We start from the raw sequence: 22,500 nt of genomic DNA, 5'->3' as shown, positions 1-22,500 counted from the left end.
TATTCTGTTTTGAGTGGTAATTTTATTGTGGTGTGCTTTATGGGTATTGGCCATAATTTTGTTGGCAGGAGAGCATGTAACACCAGGCCAAGAAAGCCCCAAGCTTTCTTTGACTTAGGTCCCTAATGCCCAAAGCCATTCAAGTACTTTTTTGAGTTTTCATAGCCTTGAAGGCAAAATCCACAATAACAGCAATGGAGAGAAAAAAATGGTATGGAGTGGGATTTGTACAAGCTATAATCATGTTTAATTATAAGTAGAATGGATAATTTGGTTGACTGAAAATTTTGTTGAATAAAATTCCCCATGTTGATAACTTATTTTAAAATACATGTATGTGTTAAATAATTATTGTTTTGATACTTTTAATTAATAGCTGGCTTGCAGCTGTTTGCAAAACATGCTGCACAGTTCAATGAATACATTTGCAGTGACTATGAGGTTAGTGATAATACAGTATGATGTAAGCTACATGTAAGAAGTACAACATCTCATTCCTTGAAAATAGTTGAATTTGAATCTCAGGGGCTTATAGTAATTCTTAAACAACTAGCCCCCACTATCCCTTCTTTGCACAACAAGATAAAAAAAAACAGGTGAGTGAATCTGTTTGCACATCTTTATAGAGTGTTTTCACTTATGTGATCAGTAGCCTTGTTTTTCCACCAAAACAAAAGAAATTTTTTTGCATGATAGTAGAGCTCAATTGCTGGTGGATTAGTTAGGTACACCAACATGGCTGCCGTACCACATTGTTTAGGAACACCAACATGGCCGTTGTGACATCACATGAAAACGCTCATATTGAATTCAGTGAGGGAGCACCAGGACTTATGAGGAGTTTGAATGAAAGAGCTGGCAAAATCGAGACAATCACATGACGACAGATGGAAAGATAATTATGGTGAGGACCTGGGGCTAATTAAGATTCCATACCATGGGTCATCAAGCATCTTCAACCCACTGATGACATTGCTCCCTAATGATAAGATTGAGGACTGATGGCAACACTGTCAAATAGATAATAAATGGGTCCAGATTTGTTGGTAGTTGCCATTTGGCTTGTTGAGCGGTTTGGAGTAGTAATTGTAAAGATGCATGTGTACTAAGTGTTTTTGAAAGGTTTGAATGTTAAAATTCTTCACCTTTTTTGTTTTTGGATTTATTTTGAGTCTTTGTCTAAAACATGACTTTTGTGGTTGCATACATGTACATTGTATTAAACAGACATGAATTTGGAATCTGTAGTACCAAGTAGTTTTACCCTTCTTTCAGGACATGTATGAGTCACTGTATCGCTGGTGCAGGCACCACAATCGTGATGTAAGCTATACTGGATACTTAGCTATGGAAACATTTTTAAAGCAGGTATTTAAATGTGGTTTAATTGCTAATTAATAACGCAAAAGTTACAATAAACTTCAGAAAGCGTGAAAATTTTTCAATTTTTTGTAAGGCGCTGTATTGAATAAATAAATTTGTAATTTATTTTGGCGCCAATCCTTCTTAAATAAACTCATTCAGTCTAAATTGAATGCATTGCTAAGTTATAATAATAATAATAATGATGATGATAATTATTATAATAATACTAAGAATAATAAAAGGAGTTTAAGAAAAGAAGATACATGTACATCTGTATGATGAATGGATGAGTGAGCTAAAAGGAAAGAAACCCCATGGCCAGTTCCTCAGAGAGATGGAAGGCTAGGAGTAGCAAATGACAAGAGCTGGGGGTGGCTTGAAAAGCCCCAACTTAAGAAGAGCACAGAAGGGCTGGTTATGGTGGCCCAGGGTCAGTCAATCTGAACAAATGCATTAAAGGCCAGCGGCACACACGAGGGGACTTGTCACAGGGAATTGTCACCAGGACTTGTTGGACTAGTTCTTGTACAGTTTAATTACATGCTGGGACCTACTGCGGGGACAAAAATCCCTTTGAAATGTTCACATGATGCAAAAAAAAGCAAAATTTGAGGCACTTTTTCCCAAATCTAGTGAGACACAGCACAGGAGCGGTCTCAAATGGATTGCAAATCATTGATGGCAGAAATTACTTTGCAGCCAAAGATTCTTAAAGATTGTTATCGATAAGGTTAATTGTCGATCGTAATTTGGCTGTACCAAAAAAAGAAAATTTTTGATCAAGAACAGTTGTAAGGCATCTTCTTGTTAATCTGGATCTTTACGTCCCAGAGTATCTTTACCTTTGTATTTTCCACAGCTGCTTCTGGAATATTCTCATACTATTTATCTGACAAGAAGATGCCTAATACAACATTTTACTGTTCGATCAATAACTCCAATATCTGGTCCCCTCACTTGATTTTTGGGTAAAACTGGGCATTTCACACGAAGGGACTTGGTCCCTGGGACTGGTTGCAGGGACTAATTCCCTTGTGTGTGCCAACCTTTAAGGCAAAGATTGCAAGACAAGACCCAGGAGGATCTTAGCTGTAGGATGTGTCGAAAGAGCGAGGAAACCATCAACCATCTCCTCAGCAAATGCCCTGTTAAGCTTGCTTGCCCAGGTGGAATGTAAGCACCCCCATGACAATGTTGCTAAGGGTGTCCATTGGGAGTTGATTGTGGCATTAATTAATAAAATGCTGTAAGCATACTCATACTCTGGGATGTACATGTCATGATCCAGAAAGACAATCTTGCAGATGCCCTTTATACAACAGGCCTTACATGACAAGGGTAAATGGAGATTTAAATCTGACGAACCAGAATTTGCGAGATCAGGTGGCCAGGCTGAAAAAGCTGTTAGGCGATGTTAATTACTGTAATTAAAGAAGTTGTTGCAGAATAAATGGGAGCAAGGGACAATAGAGAGATTGAAGAGACAAGACATAAGCTTGCAGTCTGTACAAAAAGAAGATTGCTGTTTATTATTTTCAAATATCTCTTTCCTTGCCAGAGATATTCAAGTTTTTTAAATATGCAAATTAGCATAGTGATGATGTCATAATCTCAACCGAATTTTGATCAACTGTGATGAAAAGAGATATCTCAGCCAATTTGTCCCAGAAATGCTTGGTTCTTTGCAGTAAGATTCTAGAAGATGCTCTCCACAATATGTGCATAACAATCTTGTTACCATGGCAACACACTGGGTCCCAGACCTCCCTGATTTTAAAGGCTTTGATGGCCACTTTTGGCATTTTGTTTTGATATTTGCCAATAGTACCTCATCTACATGATCCTGCAAGTATATAAATATGTTTATAGGTCGACTTTGTGGCAGTGTTAAATGTTTTTCTTGGTTAAGATAGTTGGAATCAGGTTGGAGGGAACTGGAAAAAGAGTGAGTTGCCATGGGAACCAATTTCTTTATTTCCTTTAGAACTATTGGCCTACCAAGTTTCAATGGTCTCTGCTGCAAATTGACTGAGATAGCTCTATTTATATACTTGATGTTACATTGGGTTGAGTGAATGATGTCATCAGTCCTCTCGTTTGCATATTTTACGCGTTTTTTCAAACTTAAAGATCTCCGGAACCAATGCAGATATTTCCAATCGGTAAAACAGCATTTTTAATCTTTCCTGGAATTCTATGTGATAAACCTAGAAATTTTAAAAGTTTAAGATCTGGAGAGTACTGGTAAGTCAAATTGACCATCTTTACTATTAAAATTCTTCAAGACTATATTAAAGGTAGTATTGCATTTGCATTGCAGGTGGCAGACTACCTTGTCAAAAGACATGGTGATAAATCAGAAATGATTTTGTTTAAGGTAAGATATACTGTATAATTTATACAATTTATGTTGACAATAATTGAGTTTTATTGCAGGTTGCTTGTAATTCTCAAAAAAATGTTAACAAGTTAAGCACACACTCTTTAATAGGAGTGAAATGATTTCCCATACAAGTAACGATAAAAAAATGAAAGTTTCAGATTTAAGTTTGATGTAAAATGCAAATAGTTACGGTAGAATACAATGGTGACCAAAATTGAATGAATATGTAATTAAAGGTTGAGTTTTCTCTCTCTCTTTTTTTTAAAAACAAACTTGTCTAGCAATAATTGTTATGAAGGTATAATTTTTCCATTGTTTTCGTACTTTGTCATAAAAAATAAGCGATAAGTCACAACATTTCAACCTCTCTTGTGATGTTATCTGGATCCTTTTCATGTTGCTCTTTGAGGTAGCTTCCAACTGCTGATATTTTGTGTTCTTGAATTGGTTGGTGTCAGTACATGTTGCACACATAGCTCAAAATGTATAACGGACATTCATGTAATCCACATCACACTGAAAGTGTTGATTCACAAGGAGCAGTTTGTCTTCCCTCACTTTGATTTCGTCCTGGCTTGATCTTTCTACTTGTGTAGACAGGGCTAACATCGTAACCTTTATCTTTTGACCAATGTCTTCAAGCTGTTTGTGTGCCACATTTGCATAATTATTTCTGATTCTTGAAAGGCAGCACAATTCTGATTGTAGCTTCTTGCTTCTCAAGCACTTCTTGCTGGGTGTATGAATCTTCGGACATAACCAATGTACGTGTAGAAATAGCTCTGTGTACACAAGTAGAAAGTAGTACATGTATGGTAGTCATAGTAAGTATATCCCTTTGTTATCTTCGTTATTACCTTACAGTACACTGTAGTTTATCATATTTTAGCATTCGTGACATTCTTACCTAAAAGAATGTTAAAGTGCTACTGTGATCAAATTTTTATCCCTTGAGTTTTTTGGTTTATCACGGAGTACTATGAAACATTAAAAACGCTGTTTACCGTTTGGAAATATCTGCATTGGTTCCAGAGATATTTAAGTTTGAAAAATGTGTTAAATATGCAAATGAGAAGGCTGATGACGTCATTCACCCAACCCAATAGAACATCAAGAATATAAATAGAGCTATCTCGGTCAATTTGCAACAGAGACCATTGAAACTTGGTGAGCTGATAGTTCTGAAGGCAACACACCTACGACTGTAAAAAAATTGGTTCCCATGGCGACTCACTCTTTTCCAGTCCCCTCCAACCTGATTTCAATATTTTGGTGATTGCAGGCTAGAAATACATTTACCAAGGCCACAAACTCGACCTAACATCTTTATATGCTGACAGGATCATGCAGATGAGGCACCATTTGCAAATATCAAAACAGAACGCCAAAGGTGGTCTGCAAAGCTTTTAATATCAGGGAGGTCTGGAACCCAGTATGTTGCCATGGTAACAAAAATGGTATGCTCATATTGTGGAACACATCTACTAGAATCTTAGTGCAAAGAACCAAGTATTTCTGATTCAAATTGGCTGAGATATCTTTCTCCATCATACTTGATCAAAATTTGGTAGGGTTTATGACGTCATCACTTGACTAATTTGCATATTAAAAAAACTTGAATATCTCCAGAACAAAAAGAGATATTTGAAAATGGTAAACAGCATTCTTCTTCTCGTACAGACTACCTGTTTATGTGCCAAAATGGCTTCGATAGGGAAGATTCAAATTTCGTCACAGTAGCACTTTAACATTTTAACTGTTAAACTTATAATTCACACTGTGACCTCGGTAGCAACGTTGGAACTTCTTATCACTTGTTTTTATTATAAGTTCTATTTTCGTACTTTCGTAATTTTTTTTTCTTGCAGTATTTTATCAAGAAATTCCAATCAATTATTGATTCTGCCTCCAGTGATACCAAACAAACATCAATTGCAATACGAGGCTATGGTTACTTCTCAAAGGTAAAGGAAGTTTGCTCTGCAAGGAATTTATACTATGACCTCTCATCTCCATTGCAAAAGAGGGCTCCTTGTTCATTCTAAATTTGTTTGTGCGATTAAACGTTTGTTATGATCAAATTCTTCCACATCTTTTTATCACTTCTATTCTTTGAAGTACCTTAAATTAGGACTTTAATTGGCTCTCATTGCTGGAGCAATAATTTTGCAGTTACTTTACCTGTTACAATACAATACAATACTTTATTGACACTTCCCAAAGGGGTTCTTCAGTGGCAATTAACATAAGAACTGCATAAAATTATAGATAAATTTTAAAAAATCTTTTAGAAGATACTTTGAATTCGTTAAATAGTAAATAGTAAAATAGTAAAATAGTTGGGCAATTAGCAGTTAGTACATTGAATTGTTCAGAACATCTTTCAAATGTAATCTTTTACAGTTATTCAAAGCTAGTGTTTTTTTGTGTTCAATATTGACAGCCTTGTAAACTAATTCTTCCACCTGGAGATGTGAAGGTGATGTTTAGTCAGATGATGCAGAGAAGTGAGCAGATTTATTTGAGGTGACTAATTTGGAAATATGATAATGTGTATTGTAACCTAATTGCCTGATGCCTTTCAAAATAAGTGACATGACGCAAGACAGGAAGTTCTGGAGTGCCACCACCTTCCTGTATACAGTGTACATGTACTTGAACCGATGCTGTCCCACACCCACCTCTCTAAGGCACAGTTTTTGATTAAGGACGGTGCCTACTAATGCAAAGGTATTTTACACGGCTTACTGAACATGCTGGAAAAGCAGATCTTAGCAAGTGATATTGAAATCCAAAAATAAAATTGGGGGTATTACAACGCATTTTTTGAACATAAGTTATTAATCAACAATACTTGAAAAATGCTCAAAAATACAAAGCAATGTATGGCATTCTTTTCCAAATTGTTAATTAATTATCTCTGAAAAATGCGTGGTTACCCCCAATTTTTTTTGGATACAAAGAGCACTTGCTAACTTCTGCACCACGCAAAAGTATCCCTGTATTAATAAGCATCACCCATAGGGAATCCGAGTATCTCGAGATGCACAGAACGTATGTGCAATAACAGTAGTAGGCACCGTCCTTAAGATAGGATCCTTTTCCAGCTTTTGAAATGTTTGAAATTTGCCTGATTTTAATGCAATTGATCTCTGATTGCATCAGAATTAAGAAACCTTGGAACAAGAATTCTTGAGTTGTGCTCTTTTCTCATCATAATTGGAGAATGTTGATAGTTGTATCAGAAATGAAATTTCCAATTATTGGATTATAGTTTATTAATTGATTATAGTAATATATTGATATTATTAATATATTGATATTAATAAATAATATTGATAATAATATTGATATTAATAATATATATTGATTATAGTAATTTGGAGATGCTCCCTTATTATCAAATTGAAAGTTGTATAATTTTTATATCATACTGTTTACTTTTATTAATACCAGCAGCACATATTGCTGATGCTATCTGTTCAAAGTCCTCTTCTTGTTTTAAAGGAAATGTTTGTTTCTATTAGTTGGGTTCAGCCACAAGCACTCACTCAACCCTTTTATGCCATGTGAATCCATCATCACTAATCATTAGGTAATCAATTTAAACAGTCAAGATTAAAAAAATGATCTGGTATCTAATCCAAACCCTTGCCCTTTGATATTATTAATTATTACTAATGACCTTGCTTTGTTTTTCAATTTTTTGTTGCTTACTCTAGACAAGATGAACTGGTAGAAGACAAAGTGCAGTACCTTCCAAGTTTTCTTGAAGCCCTTTCATGCATTGTGCAGGAGCTGGATGAGGTTACGTACTAAATACAATATGAGCGACCGTATTTTATTGGATATACATGTACAATGTCAAGCCGATGGCAAGACATTTTATATCTGATGCAATACACATGTGAAAATTGTATTGTGCTTATGAAATGAAAAGCATGCTTTCATTTGCCCTCTGAAGGGCATTCGCGTGGGTGAAATAATCAGGGAATGCTAAACTCATTCCCTAGTGATTGCGAACATCGTTTTCTTGACTGAAAAATGTGGCAAAGTGCTCGCTCAAATAAAGTAGTGGCAAGTGAGTTGCTGGGCTTTGACTATGGGAAGGTGGATTCAAGATTTAACTATGGACATCATGCAAATGTTTTTAAATTTCTGGATGACTAAGTTCGTGGGAAACATAGGAAAACGTTCAGGTAATAATTAAAATTAGCTGTGTGGTGTGTCGTTTTTTGCCTCCTTCTTTTGCTTTGATATGGAGGTTTTCAGTGGTATTTTATATCAGCTGATACAGAATGTTAATTAGTCTATTAGTATTCTGTGTTGAGAACCCTAACCCTAACCCAATGAAACTTTGTTGTGAGGTTAGAGTTAACCCTAACCCTGACCGTCCTAACAACATCTCTACTTGTTTTGGAATGGAGTTCAAAGTTAAGTGGGGAAGGAGGTAAATTACCATTGAGGAGTTGCTTTAGATCAAGATTTCAAATGCCCCTTGAAACATGGAAGACTGTGTGTGCGCATCTATGCCCTAGATGCAGAAATATTTCCTCCTCGATCTTTCTAGTTTTGCATCGGTTTCATGTAGTTTTTCTCATAGTTGCTGAATCACTTATCTCTTCTGTTCTAAATCTTTCTTCCCTTCTCAGTAATGATTTATGAGTGGAGTTTTTTTCATCACAGGAAGTCTTTTCTTCGGTCGATATAAAAACAAATTGAATCATCTACAGTACTGTGCAAAAAGAATGCAAATGAATTTTGCGCTTTTCGTCACTTTTCGCTACTTTTCAACGAAATAATTGTAATGAAATTTCGGGCGAAACGAATCTTCATTCGAACTTCGTCGAAATTTCGAAACGCCTATTGTTTCAATTAATTCGTATTAGTAAGAAGATTATTAGTATATATGCACATTGTCTCTCCTTCTATTCTGAAACCTCTGCATCATTCTCTTGTTTACCCTCTCTTAGTATATGGTGCAACTATCTGGGAAAATAGTCTTATGAAACCACTTTACACCCAATAATTGGTTTACAGAAGAAGGCGGTTAGAATTATTATTTTTCCCTCATAATTATTGTGAACATACATATCCTGTTTTTAAAGACTTGAATATTATGAAGTTCCTTGATGTTATAAATTTATGTTATTTAAACTGTCTTTATGTTCAAATTTCATTTAAATCTGCTACCTTCTGCCTTCCTTAATTTCTTTACCCTTGTATCCTCAAGGCACAAGTATAAAACTAGGCTTGCTTCCAGATCAATGTTTTGTATACCTTTAGCGAGAACAAATTATGGTAAATTTAATGTTTGCCTTAAAGGTGCTATTCTTTTAAAAAAAAGGTTATTTTTGATTCCTATTGATAATTTTTTTGTCTTCTCCCTCCTGTTGTTTTATCTATTCCCTAAGTTGTTTGTATTTAAAACTTTAATGTCTTTAATTTTTTAAAATTATTTTGTTGTTGTTGTTGTTGTTGTTGTAATTTTGCTTTTATACTTGTGCCTCCATTACTACTATAACTGTAACTTGACTATTACTATAATGCCTCCTAGCTAGATTAGTTTTTTAGTTATTTTCTTAGTGGCCTTATACCCTACATAACTTGTCTTAATTTTTGCTCTCTTCTCCTTTTTCATGTGTGGTATAAATAAATAAACCTTGTTGTTGTTGCTCTTGCTGACTCACGTAAGCCTGGGCCTTGGGCAATTGATCTGTAGTAGAGGCTTTACGGTTAGGGTTAGGGTTAGGGTTAGGGTTTAGTGGGTTTGGCTTTACACTAGGTGATGACCCCTCGAACAATAATGTAACTTTAATCGAGAAATATCCATTCCTTCAATATGTTTTGAGGAAGGAATGGCAATTCTGAAGCACATTAAGATTGTTGTTCAACACGATGTGCTCGCCCTCGTCATTTTGCTATACAAAATTCCATATATCGAGACTGTGGAAACTCATGGGAAACGGGACTAGCATTTTCAGCCTGGGCAATCGGGCTGAAAAATCCACGTAATCACTATCATTTTTTCAGCGGGGGGTTTAAAATGGAACTTGGTCATGTGCATCGATTTTTTTTTTTGCATCACAGTAAATTCTCCCACGGAAATTTGCGTTTTGCGCCCTGGCTGAAATTGATGATCAGCATGTAATAATTTGCACCAAAATTTCAGCCCGGGCTGAAACTCACCAATCATTATCCCTGCTCTCATGGAAAACCTGAAAACCTTAAGAGCATTTGAACAAAACATACTGGGTTTATTATGTTCGAGGTGCGTCTTTTTACAAGTAACTAGTGAAGCACTCTCAAAATTCCTCTGGTGGCATTTAACCGCAGGGTTGTCCAGCTGCCCTCTTTTGTATAACCGACTCAGGGCTCACAAAAACTATGTTTTAAACTTCACTCAAGTTGCCCTTTTCTTGAACATCTTCACCAGACAAGCAAGCAGCTGCTACTCCACGTGAATAAAGTTCCCCTAGGTGTGAATTAATGAGGGAAACTAATGGGGGGAAAAATTATTAGTACTAAAATATGATTCACTGAATAACCTAAGGATATATAATTATATTAAGTGATTTCGCAAGGCAAGTTGGAAACACAGCAAATGCATCTTGTTTCAAAATAATCTGGCTTTGATACCTTGAGTTCCGCCATAGTGGCTGTGACAAGTCAGAATCTCTTGTCCACCTTGTTGACAGCAATAGAAAACCTGTTTGAACTACTTTCCATTGCTAAACCAATCAGAGTAGTCATTAGAACTGACCAGTTCCTGGAACCAATTGAATAACCAGGATAAAAATCTGACTCTGGGAATATGAAACAGCATCCCATTGGAATGTCATTCATAAAGAACTCAACGGTTTGAACCAGAGGTTCTCAATTTATAGTTTTTTCTTCGGCTGTCTTCATGGGCTGTAGTTGTTATGAAGAACATAAACACTGGAATCTTTGGTATCTCTTGCTATGGCACTGCCTAATTCAGGTTCAACTTACCGTAGTTAAAAATTAAATGTTTATGATGTATATAATTAATACAAGTCATACTTGGTCTAATCATCGTTCTTGGCTATTTTTACTTTTTACGTGCTATGTACATCTTGATTTTGACAACCACAATGTTGAATATCATTATTATTTTTTAGTGAAAAGTGGGGAATTCATTATTACGATTTTGTTACTTGTAAAGCCCAATTTGGGCAACAAGTTCTTAAAACTACTGTGTACAGTGCATGACACTGTTTAGTTTGTCCAAAATGTGAAGTTTATTAGGCTTACTGAATCGAATTTGTTTGTCTCTCCAGGTTTCTGACTCTATTCTTTCCTCTCTGGAGAGACTTGTAGTGGTGTTATTTAACAATTTCACAAGGCTGGCAAAAGGATCAAAATTTCTTTGTTGCAAGGCCCTGGTTAGACTGCTTTTTAACCTTTCTACAAAGGGTCCATATATCAGAAGATTTCTCTCAGAAGTTGGTAAGTCAATAACGATAATTTACTTCAAAGGAATTGATTTTGTGGGTGAGAAGAGGCCTGAGAAGGACTGTTGGCAGTGACTGTTTCGATTGCCAGGTCACTCACATTGGTGAAACTGTGGTGAAACTGGCAGGAATCTAAACACTGATCAAACCAGCAACTTAGAATGGTGATCTCAATAACAATATTCATGCTGAACACTGTTCACAAACAAAACACACTATCAACTGGGACTCTGGGAGCCTATTACCCTAAGTGCTTAATAGCGTACTGTATGAACTGTTATGAGCACCTTATACTTGAAAGCTGTTACATGTATGCAAACTTAGAACAAACTACATTAAACCATTGCCAACCTCTACCTGTACCCTACAAAGAATTACTTAACAGACAACTGCAACCATCATTTACAAACCAGATTGTAATGCACCATGCAATCACCACTCACCATCCTCACAACCAATCACAACACAGACCAGAGCATTACTACATTCATTTGAATTTCCAACCATTACTTGGCTCTGAAGGTTACTTCCACTCAGGTTGTTGAACATCATGAAACGTCAGTCACTGCCAACAGTCCAACTTAGGACTGCGATCAAATTCCATCGAGGTATGTAACTCGTAGGTGCAAACCATTTTAAATTCCATTTTGAATAACAATATTATTATTAAAATGTGAGATCATGGAGAGCAGATGATTGGCTGGTTCAGTAGTGAAAGCACTCTCCTTCAAGATGTGCTGTGACCTGGGTTTGATTTTGGGACTCAATGCCATACATGTAGTCTGGTGGCTTTAGTTTGTTGGTTCTCTCAAGCCTAGAAAAAAATAATTTTCTTGAGCTCTGTCTCTGCTCTACCCTTTACAAGTTTTTCTTTGAGCACTCTGGTTCCACTTTCACCAAAAACTAACATTCATTTTCTTTGGCATTAGATTTTCATGTCTTTCGATTTGGTTTTCTGTCTACCCAGCTAGTAGAGAGCTTGTGCTCAGAAGGAGCTTGAGACTTATGGACAATATTGCTTCATTATCAGTATCGTTGTCATTGTTAGTTGTAGTAGTACATTGTACAGACAACCTTAACCACAGGGGGAGGAGTAGGAGTCGTAGAATTATGAAAAGGGGTACTTAAACATGAGCTGTGGGGAGCAAGATTTGTAAGAAAATTAAGGAGCAGCTATAGGTTCTGAAAGAATGTGCATCCAGAGTCTTAATGGTGCAGAGAAATTTACTGGAAAGTTGCAGGGTTTTCAGCAGGAGTGTTTTCCTAATACGAAGTAAAAAAATGTATTTATCATTCTCTTATAAACCCTTACACCCCTAGGGCAGCCCCCAGTGACGAGTCAAATTGTTTGGCGTTAGACAGCCGGAGTAAAATGTTACTCCCAGGACTCTGGGAATGGGTTAATTAAGGAATTAAGGGGGACATGTTTCTGAGCAGACATACATGTACCGTAGATTTTGTCAACCCATTCACCCCTAAACAGCCCATTTGACAAGTAAAATCATCTGATGAATTCACAGGGTTAATCATGATCATACGGATTTTTACTGTGAACAGTTGTGAGCTGTCTTGAAGGAATTTGTGCCAGTAATTTTTATGAAACTTGTCCTCTTATTTTAATCATTTTATAGTTTATCAAGGTCTTATTAGGACATGTTCACACCCAGTGGAATTAGATGAGGTTAGTACATGTATGTGTAGAACATGCAGTTTCCATATCTTAATTTTCAAATGCAGGCATTTTCCCTCAAACACATTTGAATCTCATTATTCATTGAGTATAAAAGGTACATGTATTTTGTCATCCTTGGATCATCCTCATGCAGACACCAATTTGTTAAAACCACTGGTACTGAATCATAACCTTGTCTGCAAAACCATGTCTGCATCCGAAAAGGTCGATATTTGCAATGGGTGAAATGTAATGCTGGGTACCAAAATGATCCATTCATCCATCCATCCATCCATCCATCCAGCAAGCTGCTACCAAGTTTTTAACCCCTACTTAGCATCATTTGTAGTTCAGGGATTACTGTTTTAAAGAGTATTAAGAAGTAGTTGATTAAAACCTATTGACTGTACAGCTGCTACATGGTGTGCATGCAGAGCAGATAATTTTATTGTTCTTGAGAGATCTAAAGTAGCTAGCACCTAAACCTAGCAAAATAAATAATTGTAACCAAAAGGCAGCTTCATTGTGCATGTTCTTTCCAACCATCTTTTTCACTTTTTTATCAAGTTGAACTTAATATTGTGGTTATTCAATCCATTCACCCTATATTTCAAGCACCTGCATGATAATCCCAGTTGCTGCAAAAGTATATGTAGTAATTATGTAATACAACTCTGCAGCTCATCATTATAACATTATTTATAGTTACAGTACCTTGTTTTCAATACCTTAAAGGTGACTGAAACAATTATCTCAGGGGATGGCGAGGCAGTGAACACTAATTCATCTCCTAAGACATCTTACAAAGATTACTTGCCACTTTGGGAATTCCTCTTGGAGAGGGGAAAGTTCAAGGTATATCTACTGATCATGAACATTGTTGCTGACTTTAATTATTATGTGATTGCTTTATGCACATTGAACCAATACTGATGTGTGGAGTAAATGTTTCATACTTAGGATGTCAGCTTGGTGGGAGAAAAACTTGAACAGATTGATTGCATGCATAGGATTGTATATGATGAGATGATGAAAGCCATTCTGCGTATCATCCACAAGCTAGACTTGTCTTCTGTCAATGGACCATCTTCAGAACTAGAGGTACTCAAGCTCTTTTAAATTAGTAAACTTTGAGATATATAGGAATAGAAGTGTTTTGGTATGTGCGGGTAAATATGAGCCACAAACAAATGAAATCCTTCCCATACCTGTAGTTATTTCAAACCTGTAATAACGGTATATAGATTTAGCCAAGCCTATTAAAGAGCGGAACTCCCGTTTCTAGCCCCAGAAAGCAATATTAATAGTAACTGTATAAAGTATGGAATTAATTGTCATTAGTGTAACTATATAGTAACTGTAATCAAACACCTCTCAGCTGACAGCAGTAAAAAAACAAGCCTTGCAGACAATAACCAACAATTGTAATATTATCAACAACTAAAACTGAAATTACATGCACAGTAATCTCTTTCACAACATTTTCCGATTGACTGATAATCTTTATACCCAAGCTCTCTCGTCAGTTTGGAACAACCGCAAAAGTTACTAATTAAAAAGTCAAGCTAAAGGGTATTGATTTGCTCGCTCGACTGCAATTTCACAATCAAACCAAGCAGCTCACACAGAAAGCCTATAAATCAAAAGGTATTAATTTAGTGTGGACAGTCGCCACAATATGCGAGGCAGCGAGGTTTGCATTAATAAACATTAAGCTTACCTAAAAGCTACTAGTTGTAAATAATTTTTTTGTCCCTCGCTCTATTTCTCTCAACCTTTAACGGTGTTCAATGAGATTTTCTCTTCTCCTTCCTCGGCTTCTCTTGTAGCTTTTTTCGCTTAAATTTCTCAAATTTCGTTGCCTCTTATCTCATGCTCTTTCATGCTCTTTCCTGCTCTTTATCCCATTGCTTGTCACTAATAATATGAAATACTTGAAAACAAATTCCTAATTAAAAGCAAACAAGTTTTTGAACGTGACAAAACGATGCCCACACCATTTCTTGCGTGATTTCCTGCCAAGAAAAATGCAGGTTGCACATTTCCCGCCAAGAAAATATAGCATACCTAACCATAACCCTAACCCATCAAGAGTCAAAGCGTTTGGCAATAGACACAGTAAAATCTATTACGTCTCACTCTCAGAAGTCAGTGGGCTAAAAGGGACAGTTTTTGAGTGAACCATGCACCACTTACAAGTAAAATCGTCTGGCATTAGAGTAAAATATATTTCTAAAGGGTGCGTTCGATTGACTATATTTGGGAATAGGAATACATGGAATAGAAGTTAGAAATCCTTCGTTTTTAAGGAGATTCACATTAAAATTGTCAAACACCTGCTAAAATGCTATTTTAAACATATCTTTATTATCCTTGTTGCTTCAAAACGCCAGACATACCGTTTTAAATCATCACTCTGTGTATTCTTATTCCAGAGTAGGGTCAATCGAACGCACCCTAAGTTTCTCTCCTGAGAGTCAATGGTTCAAGGATATCTGTTTCTATTAGCGGAGTGTGCACGCAAGAGCGGAGCTCCATAGCTAAGAAAATTTGGTCAACTATCAATCTGGGACAGTTTGTTTGTGACGTCAATGTACGCCCACCCGTACACTCTTTGCAGGGGAGGGAAGGGAATAAGCCCATTGGAGGAAGAGACTAGTACCATAAAAAGTGTTATTATAGTACTTGATGTTTCATTCCTTGTCTTGTATGATAAATAACACAAAAGTTAAACTTAGAGAATAGAAAAAGAGTAGATAGAGTGAGAACATGGTATAACAATACTATATAGCACTGCCTTATTTAGCATACCATGTAAGTTAATTGCATTCCTTTGGCTTAATAGCAACTGCTATATGTAGATGTACAAAACCGCCCAAAAGTATTTACCCATTAGGATGTGGTTGAACCTTATCTTTGTTGAATAATACTGCCATGGTTTCACAGGCTGAGGTGGAACGAATTCCTCAACCTTGTCCACAATGAATGTGACCAAACACTATGGCAAGTAAGACAAGGTATGCCACGGTGAGACAACAATAAGAATTAATTGCTATTGAACATATGCATGCTTCTGAGGTTTCACGCTACAACACCCATTTATTGTTGAAATCTTTCTGACAATTGAGGCAAAGTGAAGCTTATAATTATCAAGTATAGAATGTTGTCTATTTAATCAGAACAACAGCAGGAAATGAAGTATGTGCTATGGAGTGAACAGATATCATCCTACCGATAGAAAATTTGTGGATCTGAGTTATTTATGAAATTCATGAAGAGAAATTTATGACGTGTTGAGCAAATGTGCAACTGGAATATCGGGAGGAAAAAAAGCTGATGTTGTTTTTTAACTGTAAAACAAATTAATTTTGTTTAGCTTTTCCAATGTCGTTTCAACAACTCAGTTTCCTCACTGGCATATCAATAAAAACTGTTGAACAACAAATTATAAAGTAAAGCGACCATATTTAACGTTGGTAACTCAAAACAGCTGACAAACCTGAGGTCGACAGTGCACTCATTTCACTCCTCCCTCTCTGTCAGTGCTCTGTTTTAAGGGTATTTATAGCAACTAAAAACGTCAAAACAAGGATGTGACATCTGGGCATCAAACTCGGGACCTCTTGCACCATGGCCACATACTTACCAACTGTGCTATCCTTGCTCCTAATTATATTTTCGTCATTATAGCATACATGTAGGCATCCAGTGTGTAACAAGTTTGGGATGTCTGAGATTGATTGATTGATTCTTCTATTCACACAGAATAATCAACCCTTACAAGAATATTACATCTTCAGATTTGTTTTCACCATTGATCAAGTCGAGTATGTTAGAAAAAGGTCATGTTTACATGTACATGTACATCAAGATTCAAGTGACTTAATAATCGGTGTGATTCCTGCACGCCAGACAGCTGTCACTTTCGTTGCATGTTCGGAAGAAGCTGATAAGATTAAAGCACAGCAGACTAATCCATTCTTGGAAGAGAAAATCAACTTTAACTGATGATCTAGCTCATTTTGGCCTCTTTTATGAAATTGTGAAGAGCTCCAGGATGTTTACGCTGTGAATTGTTTGTGCACATACAATTCACACACCACATCATACCAACATGTGACTCACCTCAGGGATTGTCTGAGAAATTTGCCACCTTTTTCTCTGAAAAAATAGTGAATCTGAAAGATTTGCACTCGTCAGTCTAGGGGATGATGGATTTGTCAGTAATGCCTACTGCAGTCAACCATTATGTCAGACAACATTCTGTGATTTCTCTGCGGTGTCTGTACGTTATATCAGCGAACTCTTAGTAAAGTCCAATACTAAGTCGTGTATATTAGATCCTGCTCCAACTAGTGTGGTCAAGCATTCTATTGAAGCCCTGGCCCAGCCATTACCTCTATTGTCAATTAATGCTTCTCTGCTATCTGGTTTATTTCCATCTTCCCTTTAAAAAGGTGTAATTCAACCTTTGATCAAGAAGCTGTCCCTTGAGCGTGAGACATATCCGAGTTATCGCCCTATCACAAACGTTGCATTGCTATCGAAGATGCTTGAACGTGTGGCCGCTACGCAAATGCGGAACAATCTTATACCCAATGGGCTTTTAGCCAAGTTTCAGTCTGCGTATCGATGTTTCCACAGCACAGAAACTATGTTATTACGAGTGTTTAACGAGATCTTGTTACTATTGACAACCACCGGGATGTTGTACTTGTTCTGCTAGATTTATGGGCGGTGTTTGACACCATTAAACATTCTGTTTTACTTAGTCGTTTGGAACACCGTTATGATTTGACAGGAAAGGTGTTAAACTGGTTTAGATCATATCTGATTGGTAGATCCCAGCAAGTACTAATTGCGGATGTCAGATCACCAATTATCCTCTTCAGTATGGTGTTCCTCAAGGGTCTGTCCTGGGGCCATTTAATGTTTTCTTTGTTCTTTGCCCCTCTGGAGAATGTGGTACAAGCCCATGGTTTCAATGTAATGACTTACGCAGATGATACACAGTTATATGTGTCCTTGGGCTCGTCTGATGATCATCCTGCCGTTCTATTTAAGTTTGAAGCTTGTGTGAAGGACATTCTCATCTGGTGCACCTCTAATGGTTTGGCATGCAACCCCAACAAGACGGAAGTAATTCATCTCTGCTCTTGTTTCCATAGCATTACTCTTCCTGGTATTGATGTTGGTGGTTATACAATATCGCCAACACCAGCTGCCCAAGATCTCCAAGTGCTTGTTGACTCACATCTGACGTTGTCTAAATGTGTAAACAGTGTATGCAAGTGTGCATTCTTTTCCATTAGTACCATTTGTAGGATTACGAAATATTTAGACCGTGACAATTGTGAAAGACTTGTGCACACGTTCATTTCATCGAAACTTGATTCCCGTAATAGTTTACTAACAGGTCTCCCAGATAAGGAAATCTCCAAGCTCCAGCGTGTGCAGAATGCTGCAGCAAGGCTTATTGTTGGTGCTGCAAAGAATGAACATAATTATGTCACCTGCCCTGTCCGTTTCCAAGTGTTCCCTTGCACGTGTGTTGAAATGTCGGGTGGACTCACCAACATAGCAAGCTGCATATTAAGCTTGGATGGTCGATGAGATTCCACCTGAATATTACTCAAGCTGGGAGAAATGGCTTGCCGATGTCCCGAAGCTTTCATTGTTTTCTATTTGCCGTTTTGTACTACCCGAAGCCTTCGGCCCTGTAGTCTCCAGTCAGTTGCATCACTTTTCAGATGCTACAAAGAAACATCAAATGGAGTTTCAATCCCTCTTATGGATCGCATCATGGAGGGTTTTGGGAACGGTGCATCTGCTCGGTTCGAAGAATTCTGCGCACTCTTCTCCTAGAACAAACCACAGATGAGGAGGGCCTTACCACTCTCATGTGTGAGGTAGAGAGCATCTTGAACAGCTGCCCTATCACCGTGGTCTCTGAAGACTCAAGAGATTTAGAGCCTTTAACGCCAAATCATCTTCTGTTGCTGAGGTCAGATACTATGATGCCACCAGGTGTTTTCCAGAAGGAAGACCTACTTTCTCGGCGTAGATGGCAGCAAATCCAATATCTTTCAGATATCTTTTGGAAAAGGTGGTCTCGTGAATACCTTCCGTTGCTTCAAAGTCGCCAAAAATGGCTGTATCCCCGCCGTAATCTCGCAGTTGGAGATGTTGTATTAGCCGCTGCAGAGAACACTTCAAGAAATTCCTGGCCCCTGGGTAGGGTTGAGCAAGCTTTTCCAGACAAGAAAGGATTCGTCCGCAGAGTAAAGGTCAACGTGAAATCTGCTATTCTGGAGCGTCCTGTGGACAAACTCGTTTTGTTAGTAGAAGGAAAATAGTTTGAATGACTACTGAATGAGTTTCAGAGACTATTAACTTGTAGTCAGATTCAGAATTCCTATTGCAATTTAGTTGCCCATATTTGTTTAACTGTTTTTTCGCTAGCATTAGTATAAGTGCTTCGTTGGCACTTCACACTTAGGGCCGGAAGATGTAAGATCTTAACGTGTTTTCTTTATTGTTCTAAAATGCTGTGCACACGAAAATTTATAAACCACACACGATCGGACTCCAATGGGGATAGGGTCTCTCACACTAAAGAGGCTACCTTCCTGTACTTTGAAAGAGGAAAACGCTAACACAATGTTTGCATTATTACAATAAAAATGTGAAAGTCCATGAATGAGCTTTTGGGCGATGCTAGAAAAATAATTTTAAGTAAGTAGGGTAATTTGAAATAAAAGGTATTGGGGGCTTGTTCACCAGTTGATCTTACAGAGTTGCCTGTTACATGCTGAGTGACACTGCGGTTAATGATTCTTTCTATTAGCCTAGATGGATACAGGTTTTTCCTTAGGATGAATGTTAGTGACGCGATGTCCTCATGAAACGCTTGCCAGGTGTTACAAATCTTAGTTCTTGTTTGTTGACTGATAAAGCAGTAGGTCCGCGTCACATTAATATACAAGTAATTGATAATAATTTACTGACAAAATTATTAAATATCCATCAAATGATCTCTGGAGAATTTTGTACAATATAAGCAGTTTTAATAATAAGGATTTACAATAAAAAACGTCAAACTGAATTAAGACCATCCTCCATTCTCAATAAGGTAATTAGGGATAGCGTAATTTTATTTAATACACCATGGTAATAAACTGTTTGCATGCTGGTTGCAATTTGATTGAGGACGTAAGAACATCATGGAGCAACCATCCCTTGAGGTATAGGAGGTAGGAGTCACATACAGATCCCTCTTTCAAGAGGTGAATTTTTCAGTAAACAATTTGGTGGAACATAGTTAATCTAGAACGTTTCCATCTACCCTCAAGGGGCGGCCACTCCAGTTTCTCAGACAAACAATTTAGTAACTTCCCCTGGTAACCTTGAGTAGTTATTAAAGCAACATCTGTAGCATCTGAAAGTTGTACCATGTCAAGCTGGTATTGCATGGTTCTTTTGGAGATGAAGGTACCACGCAGAGTTGACGTATTCTAACTTTGGTCCTACCAGGCTGGTTACCAGTTTGCATTCCTGTAACTTTTCGTGGATTTAGTGATCTTGGACGTTTGCTGACGGCTATTTTACTTTTGTTCAATCAATTTCTCTGTAATGTTTTAGGTTTTGCCTTTGTCACGTTTGCATTTGACCACTGCTTGCGACACGAGTTTGAGCATCTGAGTAAATATGGACATTACTAAATCATAAAACAGCGAAACCAAACACATTGTATGACCCCACCGTAAATTGAATACTATTAACCAACAAAGGTTGGATTTGAGATAAAATTTCGTTTGAGGCCAAAATAGGCCTAGACATGGACATTACTAAATCATAAAACAGCAAAACCAAACACCATGTATGACCCCACGGTAAATTGAATACTATTAACCAAGAAAGGTTGGATTTGAGATAAAATTTCGTTTGAGGCCAAAATAGGCCTAGAATGTTATTGCTTTTAAGCTCAGTCTTACTTTGAATCCTAATCTTAATCTCAATGAATTTTGGGTAATAATGTTTTAAGTCTGATGAGGCCTAAAACCGCCCAGTAAATGTGGGGGTTGTGCAGGAAATTACCGGATTACTTTTTATGTGTGATATGAGAAATTTATTGTTTAGAAGGAACTCACAGGAAATCTTTTCAGGTGAGCTTCTGCATTGATGATGAAAATTCTAAAATTAAATGTCTTGACTCTATCTCCCTGCCAGTAATAATTAGCAATGTATTCGTCGTCTTGTGTTGTAATTAGGACCACAACTTAATTTCATTCATTCCCTTTCACATTCAAACTCTGAATAATATTTCATTAGATGAATTGAAACTGTAACTCATTATTTTCAATGGCTTTCTGTGAATTTTTGGTGATTTATTATTAGAGCATGAAATGATTCCAATTTGCAACTTTCCGTCAACAGCAAGCGCTTCATTTATCTTAAAATAAGTACAGATCATACGTTAACAAGGAACCCCTTACCAGACTGACAGATATGCTGCATATACACATATCAGTTCTGTGGAATTTCTGTAAAGATCTGCAACAAAATATCTGCCACATATCTGCAACAGATAGGAATTTGGCCTCATTTCCATATCTGCCACAGATATGTAACAGATATGGAACAAAGCCAGATGATGCAGATGCATCAAAATAATATGTGCTACGTATACAGATATGCAGGTTGAATAATTAGCATGACTACCTCCACAGGTTGAATAGGGTAGAGCTTGGCACCTATTCTCCCTACCCTTTGAGCTAATAAACTACAGGGACACTAATAATATATAAAGAGACCAGTCTGATTTGTCTGACAAGCAATCATTTATTTAAATATTCTCTAAAAAATCCCACAAGGATATGAAATACATGTAACAGAAAAACTATGTCTGAGTATATACACTAAATAATTCAAGCGGAAAAGCTTGTAGTTCTTCCTAATATTTATTTATATGAAGTTTTCACACATGGTCTCAGCTTGAAATAATAACAATAAGATGCTAAAAAAGATGTTCAGTCATTAACTTTTTTGAAACAGTAATACACCTTTTTAAAAAATGCGCTTAACAGAATGTAGAGGCAACATGCATGCTCTACATGAAATTTTTAAAACTGGCAAGTAAAATGAAATGTAAGTTTCTTTGATAGGCCATTGCTATTTAAACAGTTATCCCATTTGATACACCGCTGCGGGCCCCACAGCACTTGTCCTGTACAGTCTTACTGAAAGCCATGGCTGCCTGTTTTCCATATTGGCTTTCGTCTTGGACAAACCCTGAAGGACAAAATAATAGTTCTATCAGCAAAGACTTAAAAAAGCAGATTTACAGCTCACAGATATGTTAGAAATATTCACAGACATTTAACATATGTCAGTTTGGTAAGAGACATGCATTTTCACATGTAATTATATTCATTTCTCACTCTGTCCACCTAGCTTAGCACTTTCTATTTGCAGGTAGAGTGATTCTTTTGTAATAGCTAAAGTGCTTTGAAATAATAAACTTGAACTTAATGTGTTGTGACCAAAACTGCAATTTACTTTACTTCATTTTCTTACACATTTCACACTGCAAAAACTTAGTGTCT

At 36.9% G+C, this 22,500-nt stretch overlaps 1 protein-coding gene across 4 annotated transcripts in view; it reads left to right on the top strand.

The window, feature by feature from the left end:
* Positions 1 to 22,500, top strand: part of LOC137971222 (DNA-dependent protein kinase catalytic subunit-like) — a 153,634-nt gene that overhangs the window by 15,285 nt on the left and 115,849 nt on the right. For all 4 annotated transcript variants that reach the window (XM_068817999.1, XM_068817995.1, XM_068817997.1 and 1 more), the window contains exons 11-20: positions 377 to 441; positions 1,276 to 1,368; positions 3,686 to 3,742; positions 5,617 to 5,712; positions 6,192 to 6,274; positions 7,471 to 7,555; positions 11,050 to 11,218; positions 12,855 to 12,904; positions 13,631 to 13,750; positions 13,856 to 13,996. In XM_068817999.1, the coding sequence (XP_068674100.1) occupies positions 377 to 441; positions 1,276 to 1,368; positions 3,686 to 3,742; positions 5,617 to 5,712; positions 6,192 to 6,274; positions 7,471 to 7,555; positions 11,050 to 11,218; positions 12,855 to 12,904; positions 13,631 to 13,750; positions 13,856 to 13,996 (959 nt within the window). The remainder of the gene's footprint in view (positions 1 to 376; positions 442 to 1,275; positions 1,369 to 3,685; positions 3,743 to 5,616; positions 5,713 to 6,191; positions 6,275 to 7,470; positions 7,556 to 11,049; positions 11,219 to 12,854; positions 12,905 to 13,630; positions 13,751 to 13,855; positions 13,997 to 22,500) is intronic.

Source organism: Montipora foliosa, chromosome 9 (assembly GCF_036669935.1).
Source record: "Montipora foliosa isolate CH-2021 chromosome 9, ASM3666993v2, whole genome shotgun sequence".
NCBI classification, from domain to species: domain Eukaryota; kingdom Metazoa; phylum Cnidaria; class Anthozoa; order Scleractinia; family Acroporidae; genus Montipora; species Montipora foliosa.
Note: the sequence above shows the minus strand (reverse complement) of the source record. Positions and strands in the feature narration are given on the sequence as shown.